Source organism: Lissotriton vulgaris, chromosome 11, assembly GCF_964263255.1.
Source record: "Lissotriton vulgaris chromosome 11, aLisVul1.2, whole genome shotgun sequence".
NCBI classification, from domain to species: domain Eukaryota; kingdom Metazoa; phylum Chordata; class Amphibia; order Caudata; family Salamandridae; genus Lissotriton; species Lissotriton vulgaris.
In genome coordinates this window covers 1,005,013,105-1,005,027,322 of record NC_141699.1, presented here as the reverse complement: position 1 = coordinate 1,005,027,322, position 14,218 = coordinate 1,005,013,105, and the positions used below count along the sequence as shown (strand labels likewise).

The 14,218-nt window shown below is 44.0% G+C and overlaps 1 protein-coding gene across 6 annotated transcripts in view; it reads right to left on the bottom strand.

Annotated features, from left to right (window-relative positions):
- LRRC34 (leucine rich repeat containing 34) overlaps nucleotides 1-14,218 on the bottom strand; it is a 327,003-nt gene that overhangs the window by 224,020 nt on the left and 88,765 nt on the right. For all 6 annotated transcript variants that reach the window (XM_086944309.1, XM_086944310.1, XM_086944306.1 and 3 more), the window contains 3 exons: nucleotides 11,227-11,286; nucleotides 5,280-5,333; nucleotides 4,241-4,309 (listed from right to left, as the gene is read on the bottom strand). In XM_086944309.1, coding sequence (XP_086800435.1) covers nucleotides 4,241-4,309; nucleotides 5,280-5,333; nucleotides 11,227-11,286 — 183 coding nt within the window. The remainder of the gene's footprint in view (nucleotides 1-4,240; nucleotides 4,310-5,279; nucleotides 5,334-11,226; nucleotides 11,287-14,218) is intronic.

Below are 14,218 nucleotides of genomic sequence, written 5' to 3'. Positions count from 1 at the left end.
AATCGTACGGAATAAATATAAAATCTTGGCCAGAAACTGCATCTTTATAACATTACAGCGGCCTATAACGGTTAAATGTAAATTGTCCATTCTATCTAAGTCTAGTTTTGCCTTTTTGATTATTGGGGTCAAATTTTCCTCCACAACCTTAGATAAATCAGATGTTATACTAACGCCCAAATAGACCGCAGACTCTATAACTCTCTCATCGTGAATAGTAACATATTGATTTACGACTATTTTTTTTCCCTTGGTTTAATTTGTACCCTGACAAAAGGCCATATTTTTTCGCCTCATTCTCGATTTCCCCAATTGCTATTATTGGTGTTGGTGATGTGATTGCTAAATCATCTGCGTATCCCAATATTTTGGTCTCATATCCATTCAATACAATTAGGCTGATATTTTTATTTTTTTCTATATATCTAATAAATGAGTCAATATAGCAAGCAAAGAGTACAGGGGAGCAGGGGCTTCCTTGCCTAGTCCCACGTTCGATTTTTATTGCCTCGCTCAGTTCTCCCCCCACTTTCAATCTGATATTCGGATTTTTATATAGGGCCTTTAATGCTCCTATACATATTTTCCCAAAATTACATTTGTTCATTGTTGCCCACAGAAATACCCACAAGACCCTATCGAAAGCCTATTCAGCATCCAACAATATTAAAGACATGGGGTCTCGTGAGGCATTCGTACCATCCAGCAGCGCAAACACCCTTCTAATATGATCGGCAGTACCCCTCCCCGGTATGAACCCGTGATGCCAGGGTGAGACTATCTTCCCGATTACCAGACTCAGTCTATTTGCCAAAATTTTAGAATAGGCTTTAATATCACTATTCATTAAGCTGATTGGTCTATATGACCCTGGATCCGTAGAGCTTTTATTCTTTTTTAGAAACACCACCATTGAGGCTTCTCCCCAAGACTCCGGAGGGGCGGCACCATTTTGTATAAGAACCATAAGTTTATAAATGTCTGCTTCTAAAGTCAAAAAGAACTTTTTATAAAACTCTAGCAGTATTGAATCAGGTCCAACTGCTTTCCCTGACGGGAGATCATTAAAAGCTCTTTGTACTTCTTCTAAGGTAAAGTTAATCTCCAGGGAGTTGTTATCCTCCTTTGTTAGTTTATCTAGTGAGGCAGACTCTAAATATTCCTCAATTTCCGCTGTATCTGCTTCCCCGTTATCCTGACTATATAATTTCTTATAAAAATTCTGGAATACAGAGCAAATTTCCTTTGGTGTTTTTACTATTGCCCCTGCCTCCGTAGTTATTTCTGTTATCTGTCCCTGAGTAGCCGCCTGTCGAGTTCTAATCGCTAGGATTCGTCCTACCTGTTCGCTATATTCATGTTGCTCTTCCCTCCTCGCTAGGTATTTACCAGCTGATTTTACTGCATATACTTCACCCACTGCTGCTTTAGCCATAGCTAGTTTTTGTGTTACTTTTGTCACATCCTCTTTCTCTCTTATATTTCTTATCAGTTCTTCCTCTAGTTTTGCTACTAGACTTATCTTCTTCCCAAGATCTTCTTTTTCCTGCTTGCTCCGTCTAAGAGAGTAGCTTAGCGTTTCCCCCATAATACCTGCCTTCATAGCGTCCCATACTATTTGGGGCGACGCTGTGCCGCTATTGTTTTCCAGGAATTTTTTAAACCAAATTTCCATATGAGTTACATAATTTGTATCCTGTAACAGAGCTCTCTCGAAAGTCCAACTAGTTATATTTTTCTGTGAATATGGTAAAAAGATCTCGGATTATGATCTGACATCAATCTGGGCATTTTTTTAACTTTCACTATCGGTATCAACGAGGGGGAGATCAAAAAGTAATCTAACCGAGCTAGAGTTTTATGAGGGGCAGAATAGTATGTACTACCTCCCCCTCCGTTTATATGTTCCCAAATATCGATCAGCCCATTGTCCTGCATGAGCTGTATCAGCGCTCTGTGGGTTTTTTTCTTTTTACCAGTAAATCTTGCAGGATCGTCTTTCCATAGCCCATTAAGGCCATTTATATTTAAGTCGCCACAAAGTATATTGGGGAGAGGCCAGTTGGGTAATTGAGAATTTATATGAATTAGGGTTTCCGGGTCATCATCTGTTGGTGCATAAAGTAAAATTAAAGCTTTGAGTTTGGCACTCCGTTAGGACCCACCGCCCGTGTCTATCTACTTGTTGCTTTTTTAATGTAATCCTATTTCCCCGTGCTAATATTGCAACCCCACGTGTTCTAGTGCCCTGAGTCGTGCAGGTCAATACTTTATACCCCAATTGTTCCAATAGAGTTTTCTGTGAGATCTCTATATGCGTCTCCTGGACACAAATTAAGTCAGCTTGCAGTGTTCTAAAATATTCTTTCAAATCCCTTCTTTTTCTTGCATCGTTTAGTCCACACACATTAATTGTGACTATGCATATCATTTTTCTTTTTCTTATTTTTTTCCTTTATCCCCCTCTATTCTAATTCCTTTCCTTTTCTGGTGATGATTTCCCCCCCCCATCCCCTTACCTCCCCTTGAGGCATCCTGGGAACTGCCGGATCCAGGTGTGGGCGCCCGTTGATCAGTACGCCTCAGTGCACTCCCCCCCCTAGCCCTGCGTCACTGTAATATTTCCTTACAGAAAAGTCTTTGAGATCAAGGTTGTTTTTTTGGTTTTTTCTTCCCCCCTCTTCCCTTTTTTTTTTTTACTCCTCCTGCTAAAGTGTTCATGTATTATTTCATGTGTGAATAGCGATTAATATATATATATTCCCCCCCCCCCGTTATTTTTCACGGGCGAAATATTCTTAATATGACACTTATTTTTTAAACCACAAAAAAGAAGAGAAATTAGTTCTTGCTCATATTCCAGTTCTATTTTTTTAAAGTCTGAGATTTCATTAAGGTAATTTTCTGCTTGTATTTCACTAGTGAAGCTCCGGGTCGATCCTCTGAATATTATTTTCAGTCTTGCTGGGTTTTGTAAATATACTTTAGCACCAATCTGTTCAAAAGGATTGAATAGCTGCCTCAGCCTCCATCTCCTTTCCATGGTTGCGTGGATAAAATCTGGTCTAACAAAATATGTACTACCATTATATTCTTTCTTGCTTGTAGGACGAGCTAGATAATATATAGAGTCCCGAAGTAAGAAATTTCCAAAAAATACCAACATTGCCCATGGATATTTAGATTGATTCTGCGTTTTCTTAGATTGAGTTAGGGGAAAACGATGAGCTCTTTCAACTTCTCTTTCTAGTTCCCAGGTTTGCAATTCGGGGATAGATGATTTAAGAAGTTTAATTATATACCCCCTTGGGTCGTTGTCTTCAACGCCTTCTGGGAGCCCCAGGATTCACAGGTTATTTCGCCTTGCTCTATTTTCCTGTTCCTCAGCCTTTATCATTAGGTCCTGTATAATTCCTTCTTGCTTTTTTTCTTGTTTTTGCAAATTAGTGACATCCTTTTCTAGATGGTCAGTTCGTTTCTCAACTGATACCATCCTTTCAGAAATTGCCAGACAAGTGCTGCCCACCTTATTTGCTGCCCCTTGTAGCTTTTGGATAGCTAGGTGATGCTTTTTCCTATGCCTAAAACAAAAAGAGAATTGCAAGCCTTTTAAGGCTTACTAGGTTCCTATAGGCATTTCTTATCTCGTTTTCCGCAAGTGGCTACCCCTTTGACTGACATTCAAAAAAAAATCTGCAAGACAGAAGCAGAGTTAAGATACCCTTCACCTAATCTGATCAGTGCTTTCAATTTCTTCAAGCAGGAATTGTTGTCCGAACCACTTCTCACCAGTCCCAACTATAAGAAACTTTTTATAGTTTAAACCGATGCTCCAGATACAGGGCTGGGAGCTGTATTATCCCAACAGGAGGAACATGTGCAGATCGCACTATAACCAATATCAGAAGGAAACTCTTCCCCAGGGAAAGACAGTATGCAGCTATTGAAATAGGATCTTTGGCCATTAAATGGGCCATTAATACATTACAATATTATTTAGAGGGCCGCAAACTTACACTCTGTACTGACCATGCCCTGTTAGAATGAATGTCATAAAATAAAAGAAACAACGATTGTGTCCTTAGATTGTATTTGGCTCTTCAACCATTTTGCTTTCAAATCTTCCATCGTAGGGGGAGTCAGCAAACCAAATCAGATTACCTACACCGATATCCCCATGAGAGTTTTCTTGGTACTAAGAAAGTAAGGGAAGGGAAGGGAGACGAGAGGACTTACACACCTAGAGATGCTCTCCTGCCCGTTCTCTGCTTTGCTGAGCTCTTGCTGCAATTCCTCGATACTGTAAGACCTGGGAAAGGAAAATCAAACAGACTGACAAATCAGTAAAAGAAACTTGTCTCTTTAAAAACACCCACAGAGATAATCAATGGAAAGGCAACTGCGGAAAGAAAACAGGGGCGCGAACCCGGGAAAAGGGGAGAAGAACCACAGGCGTAAGATCCCAGGAGGACAGAACGGAATCTGAGGAAGGAAGAAATGCCCGGAATAATCCTGCCGAGTGGAAGGAGAGGCCACCACAAAGGGAAACCGCTGCGGAAACCACCGGGCCAGAGAATCGCGACGGACCCAGTCTGCAGGACGAGTACGTCGAGTCGGGCCCAGAGGAATTGTGCATATCCCCAAAGGATGCAGAGTAGCCCCTGAAACTCTGGACAGTTGCGGCAGAGCAAGTGAGTAGTGGGCCAGATTTTGAATATATTGAGAGGGAGGAGTAGGGAGGAGTAGGGAGTGGGAAGGATACAGAACACAGGCAGTGTTGGTGGAGAGTGTATTAGCACAGTGCACACTTTCCCTAGTCAAACATTTGAAACCAAAAGGAAATGCCAACATATAACTAAACATGCATACACAATAAGGACTACAAGTCCCAAAATGCTCATGGAAGAAGATTATAAAGAAAAAGGAGACTGAAACCCCTCTTGTATCCAAACCAGAAGGGATTAAGAAAAATACATGAAAAGGGATAATACTTAGAAAATCGCCCTGATTAGACTTTCCTAAATAGTCCCAAGATACGGGATGTATAATTTATCTTTTTTCTTTTCTCTTCTGATGCTTTTAATTTCTCAAATATGGAAGGGAGGAAAAAAGGGGACATAAAGAAGGGGCACTTTTAATCTTTTATGTCTAGTGAATTGCAGATCAGTCACACAATATCTGCAGTTGCCTTCACTAGTACATTACCTGTTTTCATATTTAACTACCAGATGTGTTGGTGATGGAGACTTCTAAATATTTTCTCTGATATAGTTACTTACTGCTCGTTTCTTTTTTCCGCCGATAATCCGGGTAAGACAGCCACACCCGAAGACCTAGAAGGAGAAAACGAGAAGACACAAAATCAATATTTGAAGAGATTTCCATTAACATTTACATATATCAATATTGCAATACTTCGAAGATAAGGCAAAATTGAGAAACAAATTAAACATCCACGCCTTTACATCCAGCCCAGTCTTCCAAAAGTACCAAAAGTGGTGTCAGAAGAGGGATCTGGATGGATGGAGGTGGTGGTGAAGAAGATGGCGTAGAGCCATGAGAAGCTGGAGCGGGCAATGGAAAAGCTCCTCAATACAGCAGCGGAAGATCGCAAAGCAATACACAAGGCCCTGACAACACAATATACAACACAGGAGAATACTGCGATCCCTCAGTGGTTCAGCCAAAATATGTGAGTGGAGAGGATCCATATTTGTTCTTTAACAATTTCGAGAGCATGGCACAGGCTGCAGCCTGGCTGGCTGACCAATGGAGGCAAAATATAGATCCTTTGTTAACGGGGGAGTTATAATCAGCCTGCCAGGCTTCAAATCCGCAGAGCACTATCACTATACTGAGGTAAAAGGAACATTCTGGAAAGCTTAGGGGTTGACAATGAAACTTATTGAATAAAATTGCATCATCTTCAAGAAGGAGCCCAAGAAATACCCCAGGCATTGTATTACAGGGTGAAAGACTGAACTAGCCACTTGTTAAAACCCCTCACAGCAACTAAAAAGGACATCATGGAAATGATATACCTGGAGCAATACCTCACCTCTCTTCATTCTCCCATACAGAAATGGGTAAGCAGCAAACCCATCTGACTCTAGAACGAGCTGTTGAAAAAGCTAGTGCCTATAGTCAAGCTCAGGAACTGCAAAAAGGGAGGGAGGAGTCAACCTGGAGAAGACCAAGTTCAGTACCCGATCGTCATTCTCCTCCCCCTTCACAGAAAAAAACAGAACTTGTGAATTTATTGCCTGTTCCCGTATTACGGACTCCTATGCCTCAACCACAAGGTTTCCAATGTGGAGCGTGATTCTGCCCTCTTTAGGAGGAGCCCTCGGAATCAGGAATGACACAAATCCTATATATAATGCTGCAAGGAAAATTCCCCCTTACCATTGTGAGGTATCCTTTAATGATGTACCAGTTACTGCCTTGGTAGACAACGGATGTCTGAAAAGTGTGATGTAGATCCAAACCTTACCCCATCATGCTGTTCAGACTCATGAAATAAAGAATTTTCAGTGTGTACATGGGGATAGTAAAGGATACCCCGTAGCAGAAATACGCCTATAACACAGAGATCTGCCAGTTGTTACCCTCAAAGGGGGTCTCATACCCAAACTAGCAGGACCTATGATCATAGGTAATGATTATCCTCATCTTAATTCCTTGGTGCAAGATACCTAGAAGGAGGGAGATGAATGGTGGACTTCCTCTCCATTCTCACAAATGGATAACCAAAAATGGGAACCTGTTAAGCAGAGAAAAAGTAGAAAACAGCAAAGGGAAGAAAATGAATAAATCCCTTTAAAGGTCTTTTCTACCCAGGGTGAGGATTTTGTCTGGGATAATGACCACAATTTCAGGGCAGCTTATAGGGAGGATTCCTCATTTTACGAAGCCTGGCGTGTAGCAGGCGATCAGGAATACCCAACAAAAGAAGGTCCGCAATTCTATGTGCAGAACAGGTTGCTGTATAGAAAAGGTGGCCCTAAGGATCCTGCCCAATTATTAATCCCCACCCCCCTTTTAGGGATAAGGTCCTCTTCTTGTCCCATGGTCACCTTCTGTGAGATCATTTTAGGAGGGGAAAAAACGAGCGGGCCATTTTAGATAAATCCTACTGGCCAGGTGTTTCTCAACAAGTACAAAACTACTACAAGGAATGTCCTACCTGCCAAATGCTTAACTGATATGAGCCACCCAGAGTAGACATTATGCCATTGCCTATAGTATATGTACCCTTCGTCCGAGTGAGCATGGACATATAGGACCTCTCATACCCTCTAGGAGTGGATATAGGTATGTGTTAGTACACATTTACTATGCCACCCGTTTTCCTGAAGTAACTGCTCTGCGCAATCCAGTATTATGAATGTAGCCAACGCCATGATGCAAGTGTTCGCTGGGTGGGTTTCCAAAGGAAATTATTATTATTTTTTTTTTTTTGAAAACCTTTATTTTAGCATTCAGTAGAAATACAAGCATGGGCCTACAACCGCGGGGGCCGGCCGCTAGACAAATTAAAATTCGTTGATATCACAATACGACACAGCTCATCAGCCGACAACCCAAAGGTCCGGCAGCGATTCAGAGTAAAGCTTGTATTGGAATGCATAGCCGGAGTTCAGGATAAGACAGAGGTTTCATTTTATATTATATAAAAGAGGATCAGGTGCCATACAATCAAACAGGAGAAGCGGGGGGAAGGTTAAAAACAGGATATACATGTAATGACCACTATAATGGAGATTTGGCGCCAGAGCATATAGGTCGGTACAAAAGAACACACAATATACATTTCCATGTTGCGCCAATACTCGAGGCCTGCCCGCCCACAAATCAAGACCTCATAAAAGCAAAAGCACGAAGTACAAGCATACGATAAGAATCCTAATGGTTCGTAGTTATACTGACCCTACAAGAAGAAAGAGAAAGAAGGAAGGCCATAGAAAATAAAAAAGGCAAAATAAAAAAAAACCTTCAGCCCCCCACCCTGCACCCCTGCAAATGGCTACAGCCTGTCCCCACTAGCAGCGTGCCTTTCGCCCCTAACAACTAAAACCCCAAAGGTAGGAAAAAGAAGAGCGGAGGAGGGCATATCCATGTGGGATCCCAGCCCCTTTAGACCCCCCCCGCCTGAAACAGCCACCCCTATCAGTAAAAGATAACCTTATGACAGCAATGTAGAGAAATTAGAGGGTACCGTGAGACACCGCCCAGCCTCTTAGAGCAAACAGTTGCAGGTCCAACACTTGTAAAAGCCATGCCAACCCATCCCGATCCAGCCGATCTTAACCTTGGCCCTTCCGAACAAAATCACAAACCCCATCCAGTGAGACCCAGAGGCACACAAAGAAGCAATAAAGAAGAGAAGAGTCAGCAGAAATCAGCCCATGGCTACCAGCAGGCAGTGAGTCCTCAGGAACCGTAGATGCAGACGAACTCTCCCTCCGAGATGAACAGTCCCAATGTGTCTTGAACAGGAGTCGTAGTGTCGCCAGGAAAGGAGAAGATGACCACAAAAGAGATGGAAAGTCACAGACAAAGTCTCAGCAATACCATACCATCCTCGGGAACACCGTCCACCAGGGCACCATCCGATGATTCTATTACTCGTTTCTTCACGGGGTCCTCGCACGGAGTCAAAATGGCCGCTTTTGAATGGCTGCAGAATTTCGTTTCAACAATAAGGCCGGGCCCGGTTCCACCAGGAATATTTCAGATCGGCGCGAGTCCAACTTGCTCAGCAAAGTATCCACATGTGAGCGGAATGCCCAAAGTTCTGCCAGTATTAACCGCAGCGATGGCTCATGCACCGTTCGATCCATAATCTCGTGCTCGGTATCAATCACTATCACCTCCCCGGGTGATTCCGGCACCCACGGGGGGATAGACAGGATCTCGAACGTGCAAATGCGAAGGGTGACCAGTCTTTGTTCGCAACCACGGTCAACCCAGTTAAAGCCGCAGGCCAGTGACCCCGAACCACCGAACCCCGGCGGGAGCAAACCGGGTCCGCGGGACGGGGGCCCCCACCTGCAGCCAGCAGCACGCAGACTTACTCCTCCGTCGATACTGAGCAATGAAGACGATCGCCACCAAATCCGGGCTGAAACAAAGCCTCCACTCCGGTCGACCGGGCCCAGCCTGAGTCTCCTGGCCGATGTTGTTGCACTAGAGCCCGGCTGTGAAAGTACTCCAGGCCCCGGCTTCACCGCTGGAGCAGGCCGCAAACTTACACTCGATGTAACTCCGTCAAACAAGCTGATAAAAGCTTCCGGATTTCACCATCGGAGTGCGGGACATTTCATGCACACAGAGACTAGGCGTTAAGTCAGGATAACATGCAGGATATCGCGGCGGGTTACGAGGTTCAACGGAGCCGGGAGCCTAAGCAGCCATCTTGCTTGCTGAAGTAGCTCCTCCTCTCCAAAGGAAATTTTGACACATCAAGGTACCCCTTTGTTTCCAAAAAGATGAGGCAAGTCTGTCACATATTGGATGTTACTCATATACAAATAGCGGCCTATCACTCCCAAACTGACAGTTCGATTGACCAATATAATGGCACCTTGAAAAACACTTTTAAAAAACTACTGAACCCTGAAATGAGACATTGGTAAGATATACTACCCTTGGCCTTGTTTGCTATATGGAGCAAAGCCCAGAGGAGTCCAGATTATTCCCCATTTGAACTCTTATACGGACGTCAACCTAGGTCTTTATTATATATGGTGAAGGAATAATGGGTGAATGAAGGCCACAACACTAAACCTTTGCCCGAGTATGAAGCAAGGCTACAGACAAATCTAGGTCAGATATGGAGTATGAGGAAGGAAAACTTAGAATAGGCCCAAATCCAACAAAAAGGACAATATGACAAAAAAGCCAAGAAGAGGGAGTTTGCTGTGGGAGACCATGTTTTGATTATGATGCCATCATCAGATCATAAAGAACTCGGTCAGAGGCAGGGACCTCATAAAGTCTTAGCTACAGTGACCCCAGTCAACTATAAATTGGAACTGGATTCCTGTAGAAGAACCTCCCAAATATACCATGACTATCTCCTCAAGAAACGAGAAGACCCTTTATTAGTGCGGACAGGAGTATGGGTTTAAAACAAACCTCTCTTCCTATATAGTATAGATCCAGTTTTAACCACCTCCCTTGGTCAAGAATTGATAAAGCATATACAACCTCATACTGAGGTCCTCTCTAATACCCCAAGTAGGGCCACCGCAGTTGAAATGCTATCCACACCTCCTGCCCCCCTTCCTCCCCGGGAAAACAGTAAGACTAAAACCATACCATAAGCTCAAAGAGAAGTTGTAAAAACAGAAGAACAACAGATGTTACAGATAGGGGTTACTGAACCTTCCACCGCTGAGTGGAGTTCCCCAATTGTGCAGGAAGTCTTATGCAGCTTGAGCTCCTATGGGTTAAAAGTTAATCCCAACAAAGGTTTATTAGCTGATGAGTCTGTTAAATATCTAGGATATTTCCTAGAAGGTGGACACATAAGGCCACAAGCTGAAAAGGATGTGGTCATTTCAAACATTCCTATGCCTAAAACAAAAAGAGAATTGCTATCATTTTTAGGCTTACTACGTTACTATAAGAGTTTCATATCTTGGTTTTCACAAGTGGCTACCCCTTGACTGAGATATTTAAAAAAATCCAGCAAGACAGAGCCAGTGTTAAGATACACTTCACCTAATCTGATCAATGCTTTCAATTCCCTCAAACAGGCATTGTTTTTCAAACCAGTTCCCACCATCCCCAACTATGCCAAACCTGTTATAGTTCAAACTGATGCTTCAGATACAGGGCTAGGAGCTGTACTATTCCAACAGGATGAACATGCAAAGAACACCCTATAATCTATATCAGTTGGAAACTCTTCCCCAGGGAAGGACAGTATGCAGCCATTGAAATAGAAGCTTTGGCCATTAATACATTACAATATTATTTAGAGGGCAGCAAGCTAACACTCTTTACTGACCATGCCCTGTTAGAAAGGATAACACAAAATAAAAGTAAAAACGTTTATGTCTCTAGATGGTTTTCAGCCCTTCAACTATTTCGCTTTCAAACCCTCCATCGGAAGGGCACTTAGCAAAAAACCAATGTGCATTACATATCCTGATATCCCCCTGAGAGTTTTCTTTGTACCAAGAAAGTAAGGAAATGAAGATGTGAGGGTTTACATACCTGGGGATATTCTCCTGCTGGTTATCTGCCTTGCTGTCCTCTTGCTGTAGTTCCTCTATGCTGTAATACGTGGGAAAAGAAAGAGAACGACAAATCAGTAAAACAGACTTGTTTCTTTAAACAGACCAGCGGAGCTAACCAATGAAAAGGCGACTGCAGAAAGAAAATGGAGACACAAACCCTGGAAAAGAAGAGAAGAAACCAACCGCGAGATCCTGAGAGGACAGAACAAAATCTGAGGAAGGAAGAATTACCCGGAATTATCCTGCCAAGTGGAAGGAGTGCCCACCTCGAAGGGAGACCGCTGAGGAGCCACTGACCCAGAGAATCTTGTTGGACCCAGTCTGGAGGAGGAGGACGTTGAGTCAGGCCTGGAAGAATGCTGGATTGCCCCAAAGGAACTGACAAGCCGCCGCAGAGTTGCGGCAGAGCAGGTAACTACCCGGGCCAGATTTTGAACTTATTGAGAGGGAGGAGGAGGGAGTTGGAAGGACAAGGGACACAGGCTGTGTTGTTCAAGGGTGTATTAGCATTGTGTATGCTTCCCAAGTCAAAAATCTGAATCCAAAAGGAAATGCCTAAATATAAATAAACATATATACACACAATAAGGACTACAAGTCTCAAATTGCTCTGGGAAGAACAATATAAAGAAAAAGGAGATTGAAATCCCTATTGTTTCCTCACCAGAAGGGATTAAGACAAATACCTGGAAAGGGATATTACGGATGTACGTTGTGACAACGCATGTTGTAACAACGCATGCCTTTACCACACAAGTCTTACAACGCAAGTCGTTACAACGACTTGCGTTGTAGGGCGTGGATTTAGGAATCTTATAATGTTATATTCCAACACCAGTCCCCGTAACAGAAGGGAAGGTGTTGGAATATAAAATTGCAAGATTCCTTATCCCACAGCGCCATCCAGCACAAGTCGTGGTAACGACTTGCGTTGTAATAGCTGCGGGGTAAAGGCACCGCGGTGTAAAAACTGCATCGTAAACGATGTTCCACGGATTTTACATTGAAAATCGCAATTATTAGACTTTCCTGAATAGTCCCAAGATAAAGGATATATATTCAAATAATTATATCCCTGCTCTGGCGCAAAACTGGACAAAGGAAATGGGTGTAGCCACCCCTCTTTCCAAACCCTCCCATAGGTGGGTCCCCAGAGTTTGTCCAACCCCTTCCTTGGGTATGAGATAGGAACCCCTGGCAACAGGACTTTAGATTACACCTGGACAAAACTCTGATACTGAATACTGGAACTTCGCCGATCTGCACGACGCTGGATGACTGAATACTCTCCCTTGAAGTAAGGGAGTTACTCCCCTGCGTATCAGGCATCAAAGACTAATCTGACCGGTTTGCATCTCCGAAGCTTCAGCCGGACTCCGAAGTATTTGCAACACAGGAGGTGGATTTCCAGACTTTCCGGAGGCTGACCTGAGTCCCCAGCAAAGCTGAGACCTGCAGCCCTCGTGGGTACTGTGGAACCGGAACCCCAGGACACTGTGCATATTTGCAAGTGCATCAGCTTCTCGACGTTCCGTAAGGCTGTGCATTGGGTTACTTGTAGCCCAGACCCCGAGCACCTTTTCCACTGAAGATTGCTGGCCTACACTCCACGAGTGTTCCGTGAGCCGGCCCTCTGAGTTTTCGCTCGAGGTACCTTCGCGATCCCTGGTCCGTCGACTGATGGGTCCCTGAGAAGGCAACTTTGACTTTCCTTGGGCTTCCCTGGTTGCTCCAGATGTGCCTTGACTCTCCCCCACTTAGTGAGTCCCCGGACCTTGCTGGTCTACACCAAAGCATCTTTTCTCTACCTGCGTGGGTTGCTGTTGCCAAGGTTTGTTGGGTCCAATCCAGGCACCGACACCGCAGCACTCGACATCCTTCGTGGGACAGCTCGAATCCAGCTCCTGGTCATCGTCAACTCCTCCTGGTCCTCGTGGCTGCAGAGTCAAGCTTCACCTCTTCACACCTGAATCACCCGACATCAGTGGGCATTCGTCTATCGTGCCCCTGGTAACTGGCAAGTTACCCAGACTCTGTCTCCTCTGTTTTCAGGTTCCTCAAATCTTCGATTCAGGCTTGGATCACCCCGGACACTTTTCTTCTCTACGGCAGCAGCACTTTGCAGCAGATCGCCATTGAAATCAACGACGATTCCCGACACCAAAAGACACCTATGCACCTAGCTTCCCTGGGTGAGGTAACTCGAGTACTCCGGTGCTCCTGTGGGTGTTAGCCCTAGAACCTCTTAAGTCTAAAGGACTTTTTTTAAAGTCCTCTCCAGAGTGTCCTTAATCCTTAAAATTCCAACAGCGACTTTCCCCATAGAAGCTAACGCCGTCTCACGGCTGTGTTCTCACACTGCACGCGTCCCACGTGGGTCCCCTGTGTCACTACCTTGGGTTGGTCCTTGTGGTCCCAGCGATTCTACAGGCTCTAGGCCTTGTGTCTAGTCAAGTCGTGGTTCTTATACCACTTTCTTGATATATGGTTTTGTCCCTCCCTGGGGCTGAGTGTATATTGTGCTATTTACTGAAGTTCTATTGCATTTAAATTGTGTACTTTGCTCTGTAATCTCATAAAGAGATTACTAGAGAGTGTTTAGTAATAAATACATATATTTTATATTTATACCTTGTTTGGTTCTCCTTTCATTTAGACATTCAAGAGGTTATAATCTGGTAAACCAAGCTGCTTTACACTCCTTCAAAGCTTAGCCTGAAGGCTGCTATCCATAGCTACCACTAGGATAGCTTTCAATAAAGGTTGTCCTAAACATATCATCAATAAGGGTTGTTTGGACTGGTGCAAGGTGCCCACTAAAATAGTGGACAGCATATGCCAGGCCAACTTCTCCCAATCTCAATGGACCCAGTCTGGAGGACGAGGACGCCGAGTCGGGCCGGAGGAATAGTGCATATCCCCAAAGGATGGCTAGGTAGCCGCTGAAACTCTGGACAGTTGCGGCAGAG